This window comes from Lutjanus erythropterus, chromosome 15, assembly GCF_056507025.1.
Source record: "Lutjanus erythropterus isolate fLutEry1 chromosome 15, fLutEry1.hap2, whole genome shotgun sequence".
Taxonomy (NCBI): Eukaryota; Metazoa; Chordata; class Actinopteri; order Lutjaniformes; family Lutjanidae; genus Lutjanus; species Lutjanus erythropterus.
Window position 1 is genome coordinate 26,313,717 of NC_139331.1, and position 21,284 is coordinate 26,335,000.

At 41.0% G+C, this 21,284-nt stretch overlaps 1 protein-coding gene across 1 annotated transcript in view; it reads left to right on the forward strand.

Annotated features, from left to right (window-relative positions):
* The window catches only part of LOC146314534 (nesprin-1-like), a 92,549-nt gene extending 71,305 nt beyond the window's left edge, over positions 1-21,244 (forward strand). The window contains exons 58-69 of the mRNA XM_084737083.1: positions 2,081-2,263; positions 3,570-3,713; positions 5,044-5,199; positions 6,898-7,062; positions 7,649-7,821; positions 8,026-8,179; positions 8,380-8,523; positions 8,975-9,139; positions 9,659-9,976; positions 11,667-11,822; positions 14,530-14,700; positions 20,912-21,244. Of these exons, the coding sequence (XP_084593209.1) occupies positions 2,081-2,263; positions 3,570-3,713; positions 5,044-5,199; positions 6,898-7,062; positions 7,649-7,821; positions 8,026-8,179; positions 8,380-8,523; positions 8,975-9,139; positions 9,659-9,976; positions 11,667-11,822; positions 14,530-14,700; positions 20,912-21,244 (2,262 nt within the window). The remainder of the gene's footprint in view (positions 1-2,080; positions 2,264-3,569; positions 3,714-5,043; positions 5,200-6,897; positions 7,063-7,648; positions 7,822-8,025; positions 8,180-8,379; positions 8,524-8,974; positions 9,140-9,658; positions 9,977-11,666; positions 11,823-14,529; positions 14,701-20,911) is intronic.
* The last annotated feature ends 40 nt before the right edge of the window (positions 21,245-21,284 follow it).

Consider the following 21,284-nt stretch of genomic DNA (forward strand, 5'->3'; position numbering starts at 1 on the left):
GTTAAGTGGCTAAGATAGCAGCACTGTAGGAAATGCCCCAACTATTTATTGATCTCATACCATCCTACATCAAATAATCCAAACTATCCCTTTTAAATCCTCAGAAGATTGTGTGCGCTCTTAATCCACAGTTGGCAATTACAAACTAGTGCTGTATTTTAATTTCATTCAATGGATTTTTCGCAGGCTAAACAAAGCTTGCTACCACAAAGGAAACTGCTCAAAGTAAAATGATGTAACAGTTGAAGAATCAATCCACTTTCAATGGGCGATTGCTCAAGGGGATGACTGTGTTGACATGCCCGCTGTCGAGTGTCCTCTGGTGGGCTTGTTGGAGTGGCGGGACCTGCCGTGGGCTGGATAAGCCAAAAGTGGGCACATAGCCAAGAGGGATGAGAGAAAGCTCCACAGCGGGGTCTCTGTGCCATTCTCTTCAAAAATATCTGTGTCTCTCTCTTTCTGAGAAGTCTCTGTGTCTTTCTCTGAGAAGCTGGCAGGTGTAACAGTCTGGCAGCCTCTTTAGAGCACCCCAGGGCCCTGGCTAAGAGTCGGGTGCTCGTCAGTTAACGTAGACGTCCCTACATCCCTGCACCAGGCAGTTAATTACCTCTCAGACACCTGACCATGTCCACCACTGCATTACCACCAAGGAATTATTATTGCTTTGAGCTGAGCTTAAATAGTAAGACAGTAATTCTACAATAATAAAGAGCAGAACCTGATTTTACTCCAACATTTAAGGTTTTTAGTCAGTGCAGGTAATACACATGGAACTTAAAGTTTGGTTGGTTCTGAGAGAGCGATATTTGACTTTTACAATAGTTGTTTCCTGACAGAAAAGGCTGTCTGACAGTAAAGTAAAGCAAAGAAAATATTCTAAATATAGTGTACACTTCAACTGATATTGATTTTTTTTTTTTTAGGTGAACCTTTTTTAAGTGGCTAAAATACCTTTTGTTGCTAACCCTGTCCACAGCAGTTCATTGCTTAGCTTCATTGCTGCTACCCTTCTCTGTGTTGACCGCCATCTACTAGATAGATAATACATTCATATAATCCCACTTCAGATAATCCGGACCATCTCTTTAAGTTATTTAATTAACACTCACTTGAAGAAATAGCTCAGAACCAGTTATTTTAAGCAGTTATTTTAATGTTAAAAGCATGTCAAAGAAGGGAAGTTTTTGTGTGTTCTCCTTCAGAAGTTTCTTGTGTAGCTCTGAAGATGAGAGGGAATGTCATAAGAGTGTATGGCTGTGAAAGAGAGAGGAATATAGAGTCGGTCATGTTTTATTTATTATTGACTTGGTGAGGAATGTGGAACAATGTTTCCACATGGCTGACCTCCAGGAGGGCCAGTGTGGGAGGGGCGGGGGGCATCCATTGTGTCACGCTTAATTGGTGGTATACAGTTACATTGGCAGGGGGAGAATGGTGGTAAGTGTGAAAAAAATACAGTGAATGAATTGAGAGAGGAGACACACACACAAAGAAAGACAGAGAAGGACACTGACTTTCTCTGTTTGTGTTTGGCTGTAGTGTGTGTGTGTGTATGTGTGTGTGTGTGTGTGTGTGTGTGTGTGAGGAGGCTGAAACTGTAGTGTGTGTAAGTGATGTGCTGACTGCACAGATGGTGGAGTGGTTCCTGCTGCGCTACTGTCATCGGCTCAGCTCTGAGGGAGGGGTGTGTGTGTGTGTGTGTGTGCGTGAGGGTGGGTACGGAGGAGCTATGTAAAAACCAACACATTTCAGGCTCGCTGACTTTCCTTATCTGCCTCCCTGGGTCAGACGCCTCCTTCTGCCCACGCATATGGAATTGGTAATGGCTCGGTGTAATTACTACTTTTGACAGTGTAAAGTGAGACTCTGGGAATGGCGAAAAACAGAGAGAGAATGGCTGTATTGATTTTGGTTACCCATCAGCCATTGCATCAGAAATGGAAGACAAAAAGAAGTTGGGGATTGTCATTCAGTCCATTTTTTTTTCTCCTCCTGTCACTTTCACAGCCATCCTCCCTTTGTGTGTGTGTTTGTGTTAAATAGTCACAGTCCCTTTGTCTTTGTCTGTGTATCCCCACAGGAGTTCTTGAGTGACAGGGAGCATGGCCAGGCCAGGCTGAGTACAGTAGGAGCCAGCGGGGAGCTGCTGATGGCGGTGGTGTCCAAAGACAGAGTGGAGGGAATCAAGGCCAAGGTGGCGAACGCCAGGGACGACTGGAAGAGCCTGATGAATAACCTGCAGATGAGGGAGGATGCACTCAAGGTTGGTCAACAATGACTTTTGTGTGGATGCTGCTGTCTTAGCTGAGGTCTCCCCTGGAAAAGACAGTCTGGATCTCAAAGGGACTATTTAGTTAAATAAAGGTTAGCCATGTGGTTGGGATGTTGAAATGAGTGTGTCTGTTTTCCTGACAACAGATGTTTTATGGCACAAGGACTGATTTGGTTTAATTTGATTTGTGTCAGAGGGCCTACGCATAGAGACATGGATATGATAGTCATCTTAAATCTGACACCAGAGTGACCAGAATTTTAGCCACTGCTGAGGAAGCTGCTTTAAAACTGTATTTTTAAACCACTTGCTACTCCACAATGAAAAGTAGTGAAACCACATCTTAAAGCTACCGCAAGGAGTTTTTAACTGGTTACAAAACTGTCTCATTTTAATATTGATGACTCCATATGACCTACATAAGCAAACAAACAACACATAAGCTGAGAAGATCAGCTATTTCTGTACAGTTTCTCTTAATGCCTGCCACCAGGCCAGGTTCTTTAAATATCATATAAAATGAGCCTGTTTACATTTTCCCAGGCAAAGTTATAGTGAAGAGTACATTAAGCACTTGACATTAGTCAGTCAATTTGTGCAGAATCATTTTATATGTGAACTATATGAGAAGCTCTCAAGTTGTATTTGACAAATTTAAAGAAGAAATCTGTAATAAATCATAAATAAGGGCCATGATATGTCATCAGAAAATAAGGAAATACTCACAGCACTGACAGCAACACTACCGCCGTGGTGTCCTCCAATTAAATTTCTGTTCTGTCCCAGAATGACTGTTTATGTTTGCACAGTGTTGCCAAATGATTAAGTGTCTGTGTATAAATAGTAAGAAAATCATCAATAATATTTTAGAAGGAGTAGATGTTTATAACGGTTAAATTAAGCAATGTGTTACTGGAGTCTGGTGGGCAGTCACAGACCTCAAACTCCAGAGTGTGTATATCAGATCAGTGAGATTTTGTTTTCAGCATAACAGGCAAGTGACCGTTATAAACAGCTGATCAACTTACAGTGGAGGACTCCTCCTTGCTGGTTATTGTAAAATTACAAGGTTGCGCTCATCTTGCACTCCTGCAGTGTTCCCTCAGCCTGAATGAGCGTCCTCAAGTCTAAGGACGAGGGGACGGGGGAAAACAACTTGCTTCACCAATAGATCATCTATTCAATATAATTTCAACCTATTTAAAATACCACCTATGGCTCCACTTCGCTATTTGGACTGCAATATTTTTTGGACGTGCAGTTGTTACATACTGCTCCTTTTATGTTATCTTTCCAGAACCTGCAGTCCCAGATGACAGAGTTTGAGGCCAGTGCTGAGCCTCTGCAGGACTGGCTGAACAGCACAGAGGTCAGAGTTCAGGAGAGCAGTGCTCGGCTACACGACCTTCCAGCCAAGAAACAGGAGCTCAGCAAACTACAGGTACGTGGAGGCCAAAGTCATGCTCATTACACAGTTACACTTGACTGCAGTCAACGTTGGGTTCTTAACCAGCAGATGTCTAATTCCTTACAGTATTCCTTACAGCGCTCATGTTACTACCTATAAATTGTGTGGTTATTAATGGGTCTGCACCCTGGTTTTTACACTGTTTCATAGCCACTCTTTAAGCAATACGTTATGCAGTACATCAGCATTGTAATCCATACTACAGGCACCCTTTTCCGTTAAACTGCATTATGTCATACTGAGAGTGCACCTTTTATAGCTCTCTTCTCAGCTGCGATCACTGACATTCTCTCATTTCCTCTCTTCACTCAAGTAAGCCCTGTCATTACAACATAAATTGAATACTAAGTAGGTTTTCCAAGGATACTAAATAGTTGTAGCTCTCCATCAGATATGCATCCCTCAAGTATAATCTCAAATCAGCTGGGAAAAAGGGAAGGACCTAATTACATTTGTCGAGCACCACTGGATCAAAATAGAGCAGCGTCTTGACACAATAGTCAGAGGAAAAGTCCAGAAATCTAATTAATTCTCCTTCTGTCACAGCTGAAGCGCTGCGTGGCTAAAAGGCCCTTTTCAGGATGCGATAACAGCCTCTGCCATGTCTGGCAGAGACAAAAAAGGAAGAGAGGCACAGAGCGTTAAAAAGATAAAACTGACAATAGAGAAAAAAATATATCAAGCCCATCTCAAAGCTCTGCCCTTATCGTTGTTGCTATTTTTGTATTTACTCTGTCGCCCACTGTAGCACTTCTCTTCGTCGCCTTTTGTCTGGCCCTGCAAGCAATTACATTTCTTCCCCCAGCACCTCAAGTATAATACAATACATGCAGGCGTGAGTGTCTGAACCTGTGTTGGCAAAATCCTCTTTACCTTTTCACATGTATACCCCCTGCCTTTGCAGTATTTTATCAGGCTCGTCTCCTCTCCCTGTGCTGTGCTGTGGTGTCTCACTGAATAACTGTATTTCTGTTTAAAAAGGAACATCAAGAGAAATACTGCTGATGCTGTCTTTTATGATGTTCTTTCCCCTGTCTTTATCCACGTATTTTGATGTGTTCCTGTTGCCCTGTCTGTTCCTGTGACACCAACCTTGTTTCCCCTCCTCTGTGCCTCTCACACCTCCCCCTTCTGTCTTTGCTTTCATATTTTTTGTCATTTCATTTTGCCCTTGTCTCAAAATTTCACGGTGCTTACACACAACCTGCTCCACTTCTTCTGTCACTCTTAACCCTGCCACCCCACATTCTGCTGCTCCTTCATCTTCATTTCCTCATCACCCTCCTGCTTCATACTGGCCCAGTGTGTATTGGAGGAGATGGCCAGTCGGGAGGCAGAGCTGAGCAGACTCAGGGAAAGAGCTCATCGTCTCTGGGAGGGACAAGCAGCCGGCAAGGGTTTCGTCCACCGTGTGTCCCAGCTGTCAGCACAGTACCTAGCCCTCAGCAACTTAACTAAGGTAACGCTGCTGCCACCCCTTTCACCTCCTTTATTGTCTCCTTACTGTATCTGTGCTTCTGCCAAAAAAATGCTGCTGCATGCTGAACTGTGCTTCGCTTGATTCATGTACTATTTGAGCTTAAACCTGTGGAGCCTTTTGTCCAACCACGTTGTTTACTGCCATTCTCTGTTATTTGCTGTGTCATGCATTATTCCCAGTCACACATCAGTCATGGTTGCTGTAATCAGTTTGCCTTGGGTAAAAAAGATTGGATTGCACTTTATTTTACAGTGCACTAATTAAACATAACAAGCCATCCTTTGTATCAAATTAGACAAATACTAGAAATAATATGTTCTTTATTACATTGCATTATCTTTTATTAGACTTTATTAGATGGTAATTAGGGACACATTACAACTGAAATGTACTGCAAACTAAAGTGAAACCACGCACCATTTCAGTCAATATGTAGATCAGCTCTACTAAGTAAATACCAAAATTATAGTGGGCAGGAATATTTTGTCTTTATTTTGTCTTATCCCTTTGCACCTGGTATTAAAATGTGATCTGGATAAGTTATCCAGATTGATGTATGTAAAGATCTGAACACTATGCAAGACAGACTACCTCCAGACGTGCTCTGACAGAGCCAATCACATTCTCAGGTAGCATTTACAGCTTGCATTAACATGCAGTTTTCCTTTTCTGGGTACCCTCTCCGAATACAGATTGTGTTTTAATACCAGGTATAAATGGGGTGTTTGTAATACTGTAGGGAGATAATGTGATTTGATCAAACAAGTAGGAGTTGGTCTTGGCCACTCTGCCAATTATATGAGACCACCGAAGGAAGGTGTGTCTCAGGTAGTAATAAAGGTAGGTAATAAAGGTCTAGTAAAGGGCTAATATTGTCTAATAAATAACATTTCTTCTTGTTGTCTAATTTGATACACAGTACAGCTTGTAACATCTTACTGGTACAGTGTAAAATAAAGTGCGACCCTGTAAGTCTCGGTATCTGTAGTAATTTACCTGAACACAGTAATCTTTCACTTGCAAAAGGTCCATGTGGTTGCAGCCTCATCAACATATAAAAGGCCAAAGCTGTGGAGCTCACCCTTTATCCACTGAAGCACTTCCAAAATGCCAGAGCTGAAATGTGTCAGAGCTTGAGAATCTGACCTTTTTGAAGCTCTCATTAGTTTGGTCACACTTTTATGATTAATTTAATACAGCGAAGAACAAAACATTACACTGACCGGAAAGCACAGTTCTCTTACCTCAGGACAATGAGAGTGCCCTAACAATGATGAATGAGATTTATTTTCTTTCACTGTCTAGCTAGTGGAGTGCTATTTTTAGGTCTTCTTCCCTGCCAGACATGGAAACAGGAATGAAATCATTTAAAATTGCCACTTGTAGATTGTTATTGTAGCTCTGCCTTTCTCCGCTCTACAGTCACACAGATGTTTAAGATGTTCGAGTGATGACTGAAAAGAAAATACATTGTGTTTGTACTGCACTGGGTGGGTGGGGAAAGTCTCTGGAGACAAATGTGAGGAAAAACAAGGCTGTAATTTCAAATGTAAACATACATATATGAAGACACTGTTGTTGTGCGCCCAAAACAATCAATTTAGCACTACCCTGTTTCTCAGAGTCATTACATGAATTAAAGAGAGTATTTACAGTGCTGTGCTCTGATCTCTAAAGGACAAGGCTTCCAGGATTGAACGTATTGTTGGGGAGCACCGCCTCTTCTCTCAGGGCCTCAAAGAACTCCAGGACTGGGTGTGTGAAGCTCAGAGGGTCCTCAACACCTGCATCTCCGCCACCACTGACAAGGGCGTGTTAGAGGACCGGATGTTACAGCTGGAAGTAAGGAGGGACAAAACGGGTGTGGGATCCCTTAAAGGAATGCACCACAATTTTCAGAGATTGGGCTAATGGTTAATTTTAGGCACAAAAAACTATGGATGTCTTTGACCATCTAGAAAGCATTTGTTTAACCTGTTCCTCTCCACCCTTCCCTACCACAGACTGATTTTTGTCATTTTTAGGGACATAGAGTAGGCCAAAATAACAATTTTTACTGCATGTTTTTTGCCCAAAACACATGGGATTCACATAAAGTGGGTGTGTCTGTAAAGGGGGGACTCTTGGGTACCCATAGAGCCCATTGTCATTTGGATACCTTGAAGTGAGAGGTCAAGGGAGTCCTTTGAAAATGGCCATGTCAGTTTTCCCTGACCAAAACTTAACCTAGCTTTGTGTTATTTAGCCCTCTCCCTGACAAACTAGCATGACATAATACCAATATCTTCAGTCTGGCTCTAAAACTGAGCCCGCTGCAGCCTCTGAAAGAGGGAGTTGAAGAGGTTAATGGTGTACAAAGCAAAATAAAGATATGTATTTTAGACTTCAGATAGTTATTTTATGTCTGTGCCTCCACCTCTGTCTGTAGGCGCTGCTGGCTGCTCGTCAGGAGAGGGAGATCCAGTTAAAGATGCTTCTGACTCGGGGAGAAGCCGTCCAGAGGAACACTTCAGCTGAGGGGGTCCCAGTGATTCGCAAACAGATCCAGGACCTCAAAGACTCATGGGACTCCTTGCTTTCTGCCTCTATTCAGTGTAAAAGGTTGTGATCATTAACCAATCTATCTGTCAAAGTCAGCTGATAAATGGGACTGGGAACTGTCTAGTTCAGCTTGATGAATTTCAGTTGGTTGAAAGGTTACGGGGGCAATTAGATTTAAATGCAAGTGTATGGTGTGTGTGTGTGTGTGTGTGTTTGCTTTAAATTTGCTCCCTGTGTGTTAACATTGTTATGTTGATGTAACAGCCAGCTGGAGGGCGCTTTGTCACAATGGACCAGCTATCAGGAGGACGTGGGTCAGTTTGTCCTGTGGATGGACCGGGTTGAGGAGACACTCAGCTGCTCAGACAGACAGTACTCTGAGATGAGAGACAAGACCGCTAATCTGGGAAAGACCAAGGTATCACATCAAACTCAGTTTCTTGCTACTTTTGGGAGAAGTTTTGCACTTTTTTAAAAATGTTCTCCCCAAATTTCACCTTTTTTTATGGTATGGCCTACATCAGATACTTGCAGTTAGACTCATTGATACACCAGAGACTGCCAGTCGAGTAAAATTTACCAGACTGAACGACTTTATGTGCTTTTATTTCATTCCAGCTTCTCTATGAAGAAGTACTGAGTCACAGCAGTCCTCTGGAGACCATTGCCACAAAGGGGTCCAATATGGCTGAACACTACACTACCCAGCAGGAGGTGCAGCAGCTGCAGTGTAGATACAACTCCCTCAAAGAAAAGGCCAAGGTACTTACAGTCCAAACAACATACGGCTTCATCTTTTCCTCTGCAGGCATTTGAATAATAAATGATTATTTCTCTGTACTGACTTCATCTTGTTTCATAAATCTCAATTGTGTTATTGAAGAACGTGACCTGCATGTTGAACACTTTAATAACTTCTCTAATAATCAATTCATTACACATTTCATTTTGTTTACATATTTAAAGAGAAAGACATTATTTACAGCTTCAGAGTAGATTACATACATTTCGCTGCTCACATATTATGTTAACGTGTAGCTTAGTTCAAAATATTTGAAGTCAGTAGTCAGGCAGGTAGTCATTCTTTTCAAAAACAATTGTTTTTGTGTTTTGTGAGTTTTAAATAGTCAAAATGATAAAACAAGATCCCACTGTGATATTAACTGGATGAAACCCTTCTTTCCAGTGATCTCTCTCACCTGTTGTATTGCAGAATGCTGTCAGTAAGGCCAAAGGGCTGGTGCTGGTCCATCAGGAATATCAGAGGGGTTTACATGTGTTTGAGGACTGGCTGGAGCAGGAACAGGCTACTCTGGCCTCGATGTCCCATCCAGAGGGAAACGTGGATACACTAGAGAAGACACTGCGACAGCTACAGGTATTAATTCTGTGGGGTACTGTGTTATAAAATACAGTAGTAGTTATTGGAAAGCCCTGCAAAGTTTAATATTTGTTTGGTTTCACAGTGTGATTTTGCTGCTTCAAAATAAAAGCTTTTAGATAACAAAATAACAGAATAACAGGGGGCTTGTATTGTGAAGAATTTTCAGTAATTATGTTTGTCCGCCATTTTTCAGCCACTCAACTTGAAAATTAGCGTGTCTACACACATGTCATGTTTCCATCAGTGCTGATAAATACCCATGACTACTGCAGAGTCATTTGATGTGGGAATGAATGCCGATTGTATTGTTTCCCACTGAAGACAAAAGCCAGATGTTAGTGGGTGTTATTGGGTTATTTGTCTAGTATAAAAGTGGCTTTACTGTCATTACACTTGGCTCAAGGATAAAACAGAATTTTCAAACAAGTCCGTAGGTACCCTGGGTTTCTGATAACTAAACCACTATAAACTCTTCAGTCAATCTTTGTTCCTGTCTTTTTATTTCCCTTACAGCTCCTGCAGGAACGCTGCTCAAATGGCCAGTCTCTGCTCTCCTCTGTGCTGACCAGCAGGGAGAGAGTAATCCCTTGGGGTATACCTCAGATTGAGGACCGAGCGCTGGACACCGCTCAGCGAGAGTGGGGGGCCTACCAGGGCCGTCTGGAGGAGACGCAGACCCAGCTGACCTCCACACTGACCAGACTGAGGCAGATGGGCCAAAGGTTCCTGAGCCTGGCTCAGTGGCTGGAGGAGATGGAGAAGGTGGCAAACATCAGGCGTCACCGGAGGTCAGACAGAGCCACCAAGGAGACTCAGCTAAAGAAACTCCAGGTTAGAGAGACACTTTGAAGTGCATATAAGATTTGACCTCTTGTAATATTTTGTACAATTGTCATTTAAAGCTCAAAAGGAAGATAACTGTAAATTCTGCACTTTTGATGTGGATGTCCAATCATTATTGATCATAAATGTATCAGCTAAAGCAATAAATTCCTCAATGTGTGCTTTATTGACCAAGAAAGAATTCTACATGTACTTAGGTGCATTGCATGTGAGCTTCTGACACTCATATCACAGTGTATCATCATCCTAACTATAGCTATTACTTGCCAGCCAAAACATAGTGTTAGGTAACAAAAATACTCATCTAGCACGCCCCCTGGCTACCCAGAGGAGGAGACTAGAAATCCAGTAGTGCATTCAGTGACATCATTGTGACATCACTGAAAGAGGAAGAACAACAGATTTCATAGCAGAAGAGCCCAGTTTTCTCAGTCAATACAGCACCCACTGGGGAATTTATTGGTTCATCTGACTACATTAACCATCAACACTGATTCCTGCCTCCACATTCAAAAAATTTTCTTTAATATTATCTTCTTCTGTAGTATCGTCTACCAATGTCCTTTTGTCGTTCACTGGCACTAGAGCTGCAACAGTTAGTCCATAAGTTGTCAGCTGTTAAATTAATCTACAGCAATTTTTGATAATTGATTAATCATTTACAGTATTTTTGTAGGAATAAAAAGTCCAAACTCTCTCATTTCAGCTTCTTAATATGAATATTTTCCAGTTTCTTTAGTCCTCTATGACAGTAAACAGAATATCTTTAGGTTTTGGACAAAAGAAGACATTTGAGACACTTTGGGCTTTCAGGAACCCTTGATCAACATTTTTCAACATTTTCAGACATTTTCTGGACCAAAGGAATAATCAATTAATTGAGAAAATGGTTGATAGATTTAATCTTTTATTAATATAGTTGCGGCCAGAAACTCACAGTAACAAATACCTTTCGTCAGCAGTAACACTCTACTATACTGTAGACCACACAGTTACTTAAATTCAATTTTGGACAAGAAGAAGAAAAACAAGTGGCTAATTTTTTCCTCGATACTAATTTTAGATCCTAAACAGCAAAGAGGTAAATCCTTTAAAAGTGCTTTAAATGAATCCTGTCAGAAGTCATTGTGCTGTCTCTGATTCAGATTTTCTCCTTTGACTGTCAGTCATATCAAGCACGTTCTCAAAACAGCAGACTAATTTACTCACTAAAAATGCAGCCACATCAATGTCCAAACCAAAATAAAGATTTTGCCTTTAAAAATGAAAGTTATGAAGCATTCCAGGGTCGTGTACTACAATGCATAACTTTTATTATTTATGTATGCACTCGACTCACATCAGGCATTTGAATGAAAACAGCAGGGGACAGAATATTTCCCTACTGGGTCTCCTCCCTTTGGAGTACGCTTCCTGCCAGTGTCAGGATGTCAGACGGTTTCAGTATTTTCCTTCCCTGCATTTAAACAAGCACACTCATACATCCACACATCCAGATACAGACCTCTTGCCCCCTATCTAGTTTATAACATGATCTGTTCTTTCTTGTTTTTTTTCACTCATGTTTGCCCTTTTCTTGCATTAAAAAACATAATTTACAGTTAAATCATGAATATTTTTGACTGGATTTAGCCAGAATGATGTTAATTATACATTTCTCTCTGTCCGCTCTGAACAGGGGTGTCTTGAAGCAGTGCTTGCGCGGCAGGGAGAAGTCGATGGCCTCTCCTCTCTGGCCCAGCAAGTTCTGGAGGAAACCTACATCAGTAGTCGTGTCAGCGTTACTGCCACCCAGCTCACTGCCCGCTACCATTCCCTACTGCTCAACATACAGGTAAGAAACTCGCTGCTGTCTGCTGTTTAATCATTCATATCTTACAGATACAGATGCTTCCATTTATTAAAAACAGAACTACTTCCAAACAATCAACATCATGTCTTAATATATGTGCTGGTTTCATACAAATCAGAGACAAGTCTAAGATTTAAGTGCAGAGACCAACTAGCCAAACTTGCAGAGTCAATGAAGTGCTATGGGTTATTGAAATACAGTTATTAAACTATATTTATTATGTAGAATGAAAAACAATAACTTTGATTTGGGACAAGGGTAAGGAAAAAGGAAAAACAAATAATTTCGAGCCCTGTACATCTCTCTAGTCTGTTAATAGGTCTGTATAGAATAAAGAAACTCGACTCCTCCCTTTTAGTTTTAGAACTGTGAGATTTTTAAAGTTGTGTGACTTGATTTCTTGGAGACGTACAGTACAGCATGTAGAAGTCATCAGCTGTTGTAGTTATAACCCTTATCGAATCTATGCTGGGCATTTTTACTTTGTCTTTACATTAGGGTCAAGGAGTTTCTCTGGTGGTCAGGAAGTCCGGACCTGTGCAATACTTAATTTCCTGTCCACCAACATATTTTCCTAGAAAATACCTTCCTGTCAACAGCAGTTGAGAATTGCAACACGTAAAGCCTTAATGAGCTTTTGGGTGTAGGACAAACGACTTTTTTGTTATATTGTCTCACTGATGGATAAAGAAGTTGTGTGCATTGCCGTTGGGTTCTCTGGCCACAGTTGGCTTCTCACACATGGTTTTGCTCTCTCACCATGGAATTTGCCCCAGTGAGAGTTTGGACTTTGTTTCTGTAACACCCCATTGAAGTAGCTTTGAGAGTTATGCCTGTGAGCCCGGCCTGTGTTGCTCTGTATACTCAGATCCAGCCTCTCTATTTGTCTGCTCCTCTGGGGGGGACTAAAGGAAAATCAATGGGGCTCCTCTGGTCTGGGGCTAAGGCTGTAATTAAACGCTACAGAAGGCAATCTCACACCCGGCACCAGCAGTGGAAAAGCTTTGCCTGCGCTACATTGATTTTTACACCTTCAGTAACACATCTGAGTTTATGTGTGCGTGTGTGTCTCCCCCTCGCTCCCTCACTTTGTTTCTTTGTCTCTGTTATACCCACACCCCTTCCTTCCCCTCTCAAAATTGACTCAGGCATGTGTATACTTACCGTCAGGTCATTGCATATGGATGCAGACACATAACATCCCTCTCATACCACGGATGCCTGTAATTATACTGTGTGAAGAGGGGGCCATATGGGCTTGAGGTGGGAAGCTGTTACCTCTGTCTAGTCAGGAAAGGTGTGCACTCAGCACTATCAGCTAATTGGAGCCTCTCACCACAGGATTTGCAAGTTGAGTGAATAATGTGTCAAACCTGCAAGAAACCCTCTCCATCCTCATGGTGTTATTGACTCAAAATCTCAGTCAAGTGGATAATGCGTCAAAAACATAAAACCCTTCTCCACCTTGTAGTGAAGCTATTGACATTCGGCAGATGAATGACAAGAGGAGAAACAGATATTTTCTGTTTTGATGGTTGATCAGAGAGATTTTGGTCCTTGGTGGCCAATGTAAGGCTGCTGAGGCACATCTCACACTTTAAAAGAAAGAGATACAACCCATGTTGGCTGAATTTTCCCCTGACCAAACAGAGGCAAAGACTTACTAACAGTTTTAACCTCTGAAACAAAAAGGTGTTGAAGTGAGGTTATTCATTTTTATTTCAATTATTAATACATTGTATTAAATATAATGTGAATATTGTTGGGTAGTACGGTTATGTTGTTAAAATCTTGTCTTGTCAAATTAAATAGAAAAAAAAGAAAGTACTGGGTCAGTATTGACTTTCTATTAACCCTTTATGGGACACATTATGATGCCAGTTGGTAAAAACCATGGTTGTAATGGTTTACAATGGTTCTTTAAGGCAATATTTTACCATAATGGTAAAGAAACTTAATTTCAACAGTCAGTTAAGAAACTGTAAAATAAAATAAAATAAAATCACCCAGTCTTACATTGATTGAACAGATAAACCTAAATACACACTACCAAAAATGTAACGGTGTGAATCCTTAATGGGACGATCTTAGTTCAAGGCAACATTTTATTCATTTTATTTAAGTTTACAACTTTGCTAACACAGCCATGTCTATTACATAGTTACTTACTATGCCCAGTTCCATGTCTTTCTAGTAGTCTTTTATTTCATGAACCAACCACTAAAAGCCAGTCTTTTGTCTCACAGGCCTCTTGCTCTGTCATTCTCTTTTTTTCTCTCTTCTTATCCTCCGCCAAAGTCCTCTTCCGTCTCTTCCCCTCTGCCGTGTTGTCTGCAGCCTTAGACGCTGAGCCTGGTTATATTGCCCGATTGCCTGGCTCCAGTTCTGGCCCGACACTGGCATGGCTCTCAGCAGCTACATTTAGCAACCATTTACTGTCTATCATGAAACTATAAATTAGAAAAACAAACAAAACCAGAAAACCTGAAACCATGAAATTTGATGTGATGCTCTCATCACATTTTACTTACAGTAATTTGTTCCATTAAAACATGCAAAAATCTGTTGTAGGGGCACTCTGCTAACTCAGGTGATAGAACGCGTGCTCCATGTACTGCGGCTGAGCCCTCTGCAGTGACCAGAGAACTCTTAGAATTTACTTCTGACTTCTCATCCTCTCATTTTTCAGGACAACATCAAGCAGCTACAGGAGGAGCTGAAGAGCATCGAAGAGGCTGAGAACCTTTGCGTGTCCTTCACCGACTGGCTCAGCTGCACTCAGAAAAGCTTCACGGCTTTAACTGACAGTTCTGAACCTCTGGACCGGGTTGCCATGGAGAGGAAGATGAAAAAACTAGAGGTATGTACCTTAATCTGTACTGTAATTAACATGTGGTGGGTAGATGGTTGAAAATTTCACAGTCAAGGCTCTGAACCTGCATTTGTCAGTGAGGCGTTGGATACGAGGTGCAGCGCAGTGCTTCATACATCTCCCTGAACAGGTTGCAATAAATCAGCACAGACGTTGGGCATTACTGTGGCAATTTGATGAGTTAGCAAGACTTTGGTTTGCAGAGGAGAATATGAGCACAAACACACGAGTCCAATATCCAAGCCAGCAAAAATGTCCTTGTGCTATCTCGTTTCCTGCCAAGCAACATATGGTACCTGCTAGTAACATGAAGTCTACAGATTTCTTTGGCAGCTAAAAATGCTTGGCCAGTAAAATATGTATGAACTACCTGTAAAGCATTCAATGTATTTATAATATTTGGATAGCACTTTAGACTAAATAAACCTAATTGTAACAGTTTCTGTTTGCGCTGTTTGAGAAATGGGCACTGGAGGGAAGTTGCCCTGTTCAAACACGCACAGACTGTAATAAAAAGAAAATCACGACTATCGTTCGCTTGGCATAGTTGATATCGAGTGTGTGGAGGATTGGATGAGTATGTGTGTATCGATCGGCTCTTTATGAAGACAAAGCGGGTGCCGCTTTAGAGGAAGCACGGTAGCAGGAAGAGACCTCCCACTGTGAAGCAGAGGATGAAGAAGCGCCGGTGTCAGGAGCCTGCTGGCACAGACGCTGTAATTGATGCAGTGCCCTTACCGCTTCACATCACACACACTTTCACACACACACACACACACACACACACACACACACACACACACACACACACACACACACACACAATTCTCTCCTCTCGCACTCGCTTCATATCACAAAACCAAAGTACTAACTAACAAGCTGCAGCAAACTCTCAAACCCATGAATCCTCTGTGATTTCACATATTTTTCCCACTGTCTTTCGCTATCTATCACCAGATCCCATTTCTCTTTGTCTTCTTTGCACACATATCCATTCACAGACACACACATAGACGTTTACAATACATCATCTGGTGTGGGCTTTGCAGTAATCCCAGTCTGGGATCGATGCTCTGTCTCTGCATAGGGACTGAAGACATGCTGTCACCACATGTGTCTTTCCAGCACTGCAGATAACACGCGAGTGCTCCATCACTTTCTCATTCTCCTGTGGCGAGAGCTACAGGGCCTTTCAGTGAGCTGGGATGATTATGCATTGACACAAAGACCAGTAGTCAATATCTGTGTCAAGGACCATTAGTTGGATTTAGACTTCATTTTATACTGAATAGTACCTGTAAAAGCATGAGTCATACAGTGCTGCTGGCCCAGTTAACTAGAAACATATTGTAGCCTCATTACATTATTGTGGTAATGTATCATGGTTAGACATATATTTTTATTCTTCTGTGCTGGTGTGACAGCTGTGGCCATTACATTTTCAGGTTTTCCGTCTGATTCTCATGAATGCAATATCTTATCTAATGCTTTGACTGAATTTCTTTAAACTCAGCACAAGTATTGACTAAGTATTGACTCAGTTAACTCAAGAATTCATACCCTAATTTTGACAAAATTTCACACAAATAGCTCATAGGAGAAAATGATGAGGTGATGACATTTTATATCTAAACGGTCAAAGGCTTCACTGTAACATCATAATGTTCAGCTCTCTATCAGTCCTCTGTCCTTCTCTGTAAAAAGTCTCTTAAGTGAGGACGTCATGTTTCTCATTGGCAATTATTCACTTGAATCAGACATGTCAACACAGTGATACATGTAATAGCCTTTAAATCCCATCAGAGTCTGTACTACATATACAGACATGCATGTAAACTGGAACTTGTCTGGTTGGCGGAGGCATATAACCACAAGGTAGTAATTCTGTTTTCAGAAGGCATTATTTGTCACTTTGAACATCTACAACTATGCCTTTTTCTTAAAAGCTACAGTGTCAAAAACATTCCACCTTGGCAATGAAACATTTTTCATGAGGTTCGAAGTGGGTTGATTTATGCTTTATTAGTGTATTATCAAATTGCACGGTTTACTTATAAATCTACAAGATGTAAGGCTGTCAGGATGGGGATGGTTTTGACAAACATAATCTTGGATAACAAGTTTAGCTGAGGTTGCTGGAGTTTTCCAGATTCGATAAAAAAAAATGGACAGAACTGCTAACATTATTCTACACCCTGATATAACAACATCCAGTACTGGCGTCCACACAGTGGGGACCTGTAAACCCACAAAATGTTTTATTCAGCTAAAGGGAATGATCTTTGGCCTTGGAAGTAGCACCATCCTGACTGTTAACACTAGCATTCATTTAATTTATCACATCTCTGTCCCCATTGAGTGCATCTTAACCTTTTAATGTCTTGAAAGACTTTAGTTGTTATATTATGTTGTTTTATACAGCAGTGTTCCCCCTAGGGTGCTTCAAAAAACACCCTCCACAAAAACTGGCTCCCACAAAAATTGTATACAGAGCAAAATGCAAAAAAGGAAAGGGTTTCTCCTCCTCTTAATTAAGCCCCCTCATCTTCTCCCTCCATATTTTTTAATTTCACTGACATTTCATAAATGTTCAAGGGCAAGTCCCTGTTGCTTTCTAAAGCACACAGCCAGGGTTTTTCTCCTCAAGGTAAAAGCAAATAGATCCATGTTTAAATGTCTTACTTGTTATCAGAAATAATCCCATGTTTTGGGTTTTACAAATGCCACTAGAACAGATAATTGGCTTATTTTACAGTTCTGGCTCAGTTGTTTTCACTGGATTTCTGCCTGTTAGGGACAGGTACTGAGAACTGATACTAAAGCGGTATCAGTTCCTGACAGGTCACCATTGAAATATCGACAAGCTTGTGGACAAATGATACTGATATGTTACATAAACAGGGCAAAATGTTCAAAAGTCTGGATTCACTATTGAATGAAAATGCAGTTAATTGCAATAACACAGGAATAATAAGAAAAATAACCGTTTAATCTTTTTGCATCTTTTCCTGCCATGTCTTTTTTTAAGACCATCAATGAGTACTATCACTGTTGACATCGGTATCAATAACATCCTAATTATATCCTGTGTAGAATACAGTAGAATGCTTCTGTGCAGCAGTTTGCCGCAGTCCATATATTTAAATCAATATCAGCAGAGCTAACTGCTGCTCCCAGGGTCACCTTAGTCATGTCCTACTTCTGTGAGTAGATAATGTAACTGATGAACATGGTTGTCAGTGCCACAGTAGATGTTTCACAGTAGATAATGGAGCCTGAGAGAACTGATGCAGACTAAGAAACAGAGTCGCTGGTCCTCATCATTTACAGCGGGTGCACAGAACACTTGACATGGATAATTGGGGCTGACATGCTGCAAGACAGTTTAGAGCATAAAGGGCACATTGTGTTCAGGGGCTCATATATAATGTTAACCAGATTGTCTGCTACTGGATCATAGTATTAGCATTATTCTATGATATCAGTCTAAGCACGTTTCCAGCCGTCCATCGGTGCCTAATTTCATCCTAAGACTGATTGTGGCACCAAACTGTGAAAACCAAGACCACTGAATTCTTATGTTGTGCTTGCTGGAACCATTAGATGCTGAATTAAACTATGAGCGGCCTATTTTTTTGGTTGTATGGGAAAAAAATAGCAACCCCTCCAATAAAACAACAGAGAAAAAAGAAAAAAACAATTAAAGAAAGAAAACAAATAAAATGAATAAAATAGCCATAAAAATAATTTTTAAAAATATTTGGGTAAGCACTGGTGTTACTTCTACTCCTATTTCAGTCGCTCACACTGCCTTTTCGTACCAACATCATGATTACAGGAAAAAGGGGAGCAACAGGAATCACCACAGATTAGTAGATCACATAAATAATGTCACATAATATCACATACCAGGTGCCACTGCCAGTCAAAAAATTTGAAGACAACTATAGTTAAACTCAATAAGACAAAAGCTGGGAGATGTGTGCAAGGTGAGACAAAAAAAACAAAACAAATGAACTCACATATGTCAAGAAAGAAAATATTTTCACAGCAATTTTTATAAACGAGCTTTATTTGCCTCGTTAACTCCTTAAAACACACTTCATTGTAACTCAAGAGACAGACAAAAAATAAAACTCATCAAAACCGCCCTGGTCAGTCCCTTCACTTATGAGCATTTTTTCATGTAAAAATCATATATTTGAATGGTTCTTCAAATAGTATTTGATCTAAAACACACAATAATAATAGATAAAAAAAAAAACCAGAATGCTTACTAACCACCAGTTTCATCCAGATATTACAAGTTGAATTCAACATGTGGACAACCAGTGGTGTTGCTAAGAAGGATACTTCATGTCAGGTATGAGATGAAGGCAGATGTTTCGATATGAAGCAGAGATAATGAGCCATGCAGAACTAAATCTACTGTAAATGGCAATTACTTCCGACTGCCTTGTTTTAGCTCGCATGTCAACCATGCAGATTTGTATGGAATTGAGATATGCTGAGTGTCTCCTATTAAGGTCATAAGGCAGGGCCGTCAGCATTGTTACTGGAATGATGAACACACCTGGAGCTTCATATTAAACAGCAAACATGGACGTGTGCACACAGACACAGGTCTTGTTATATTATTATCAACAGTAGTAGCTGGAGGTCTGGGGTCGTTGCAGTGTGAAACCACTCTCTACTCAAGCAATAATAGACTGATGATGAAAGCCAGATAGCATCCCATGGAGTGGACGGCTGTGTGTGTGCGGGGTGTGTTGTGGTTGCCCTGGAAACCCCCGCAGCTACGGCTGCCTGTTAAGGGCCCTTATAATTGGGTCCTCCTTTCATATTATTCACTGTGGTTTCTCCACACCATGACCTCCACATCTCACCGTGCAGGTGTCAGCTTACCTGATGGGTTCAAAGCCTTTCAAACACACTGCCAGGCTGGTCTGGGTGACTGGGGCAGCCTGGCAGGTGGAGGTGAAGGACAAAGAAATCAGTGATACTGTGTTTGAATGTTAACCTCAAAGTCATGGAAACTTTGATACTGGATTTCATTCATCCTAGCGCAGGGCCATTCACTTACACTTTTAGAAGGGCCAGATTTGCAAACAGTAAAATGCCCAGGAGCTGGATGTTTACATTTCCTATGTCTGATCTGTAAAGTTAAGAATTTAAATGTGTAAAAGAATGCACCTTTTTATGTTTTTCTTTATTTTATTATTTTCTCACACCTGGAAAAAGTACAGGAAAATAACACTGCCTTGTGGGAATTTCTTCAGGTTCAGTACACATATTAATTTGGACTCAAGGATGAACCAGATTTTAGTGGTCAAAGGTCAAGGTCACTGTGACCTCATGACCTTTTCATTCTCGTGAACATGGTATCTCACAAACACATGGAGGGAATTTCTTCAAATTTGGTACAGACATTATGTGTCCATTGGGACTCGAGGATAAACTGATTGGAATTTGGTGGTCAAAAGTCAAAGATCAAGGTCACTGTGACCCCACAAATGACATTTTTGGACATACCTCCAATATACCATATCATAAATTCCACACAAATATCTAATCGTACAAAAATGATTTGAGTTGATTACATTTTAAATCCAAAAGTCCAAAGGTCAACTTAACTATGACATCTATCAGTCCTCTGTTCCCTTCTGTAAAAATAGTCACTAAGTGAAGACAACATGTTTCTCACTGCATACAACTGCCTTGTGTCTTTCAGTTTGACTCTTGTGAATTCCTGCTGCACAAACAACCTGAGTTACAACTTTTTAAAAGCATCCCTGTCTCTGTGCTTAACAGACTTAACCAATGAATGGGCCAGTAGCCTACTAATAAAATTATGATTTTCTAATAAACAATGTTATCACCTATAAACTTAGAACCCTAGCAGGTTATTTAGATAAAATCACAATGATATCCTTTTTTCATATTTATAAATGTTCAAAGGGCCAGATTGTAGGTGTTTAAGGATTGGATTTGGCCCTCTGGCTCAAAGTTAAAGGTCTGTCCTAGAGAATATCTTCTACAGTTTTGGTATACCAGTACAGAGAAGCAGTCTTTTACTTTCTCTTCTAAAACTCAGCAGTATGTAAAATGCTCTAGTTTAAGTCTTTCATTATAAAGTACTGGTGATAACACTGTGGCAGGATTCATGCTGAGTTGTATATCTGTTCCCTCTTTTACCCAGACTCTCCAGTCTGAGCTCCAGCATGGGCACAGCTTCCTGAAATCGCTGAGGGAGCGGGCAGAGCAGGCAGCAGGCTTCCTGAACGAGGCTGGTGCTGAGACTTTGGGAGGGGAGGTAGAGGCTCGTCTTGCGCAGCTGGAGGAGCTGGCAGGTGGGCTGAGGCAGAAGCACAGCTTCTTACAGCGGGCCTTACTGCTGGCGAAGGAGTTCCAGGACCGGTATAAAGCTCAGGCCCAGTGGTTGGTGGAGACCAGGGCTTTGCTCAGCACCCCGGTTGAGCCTAAGGCTGAACTGTACCAAAGAAGAGCACTGCTGGCTAAGTATAAGGTATAACAGCAACTATGTAATTTCTCAATATTTTCTTTCTGATTAT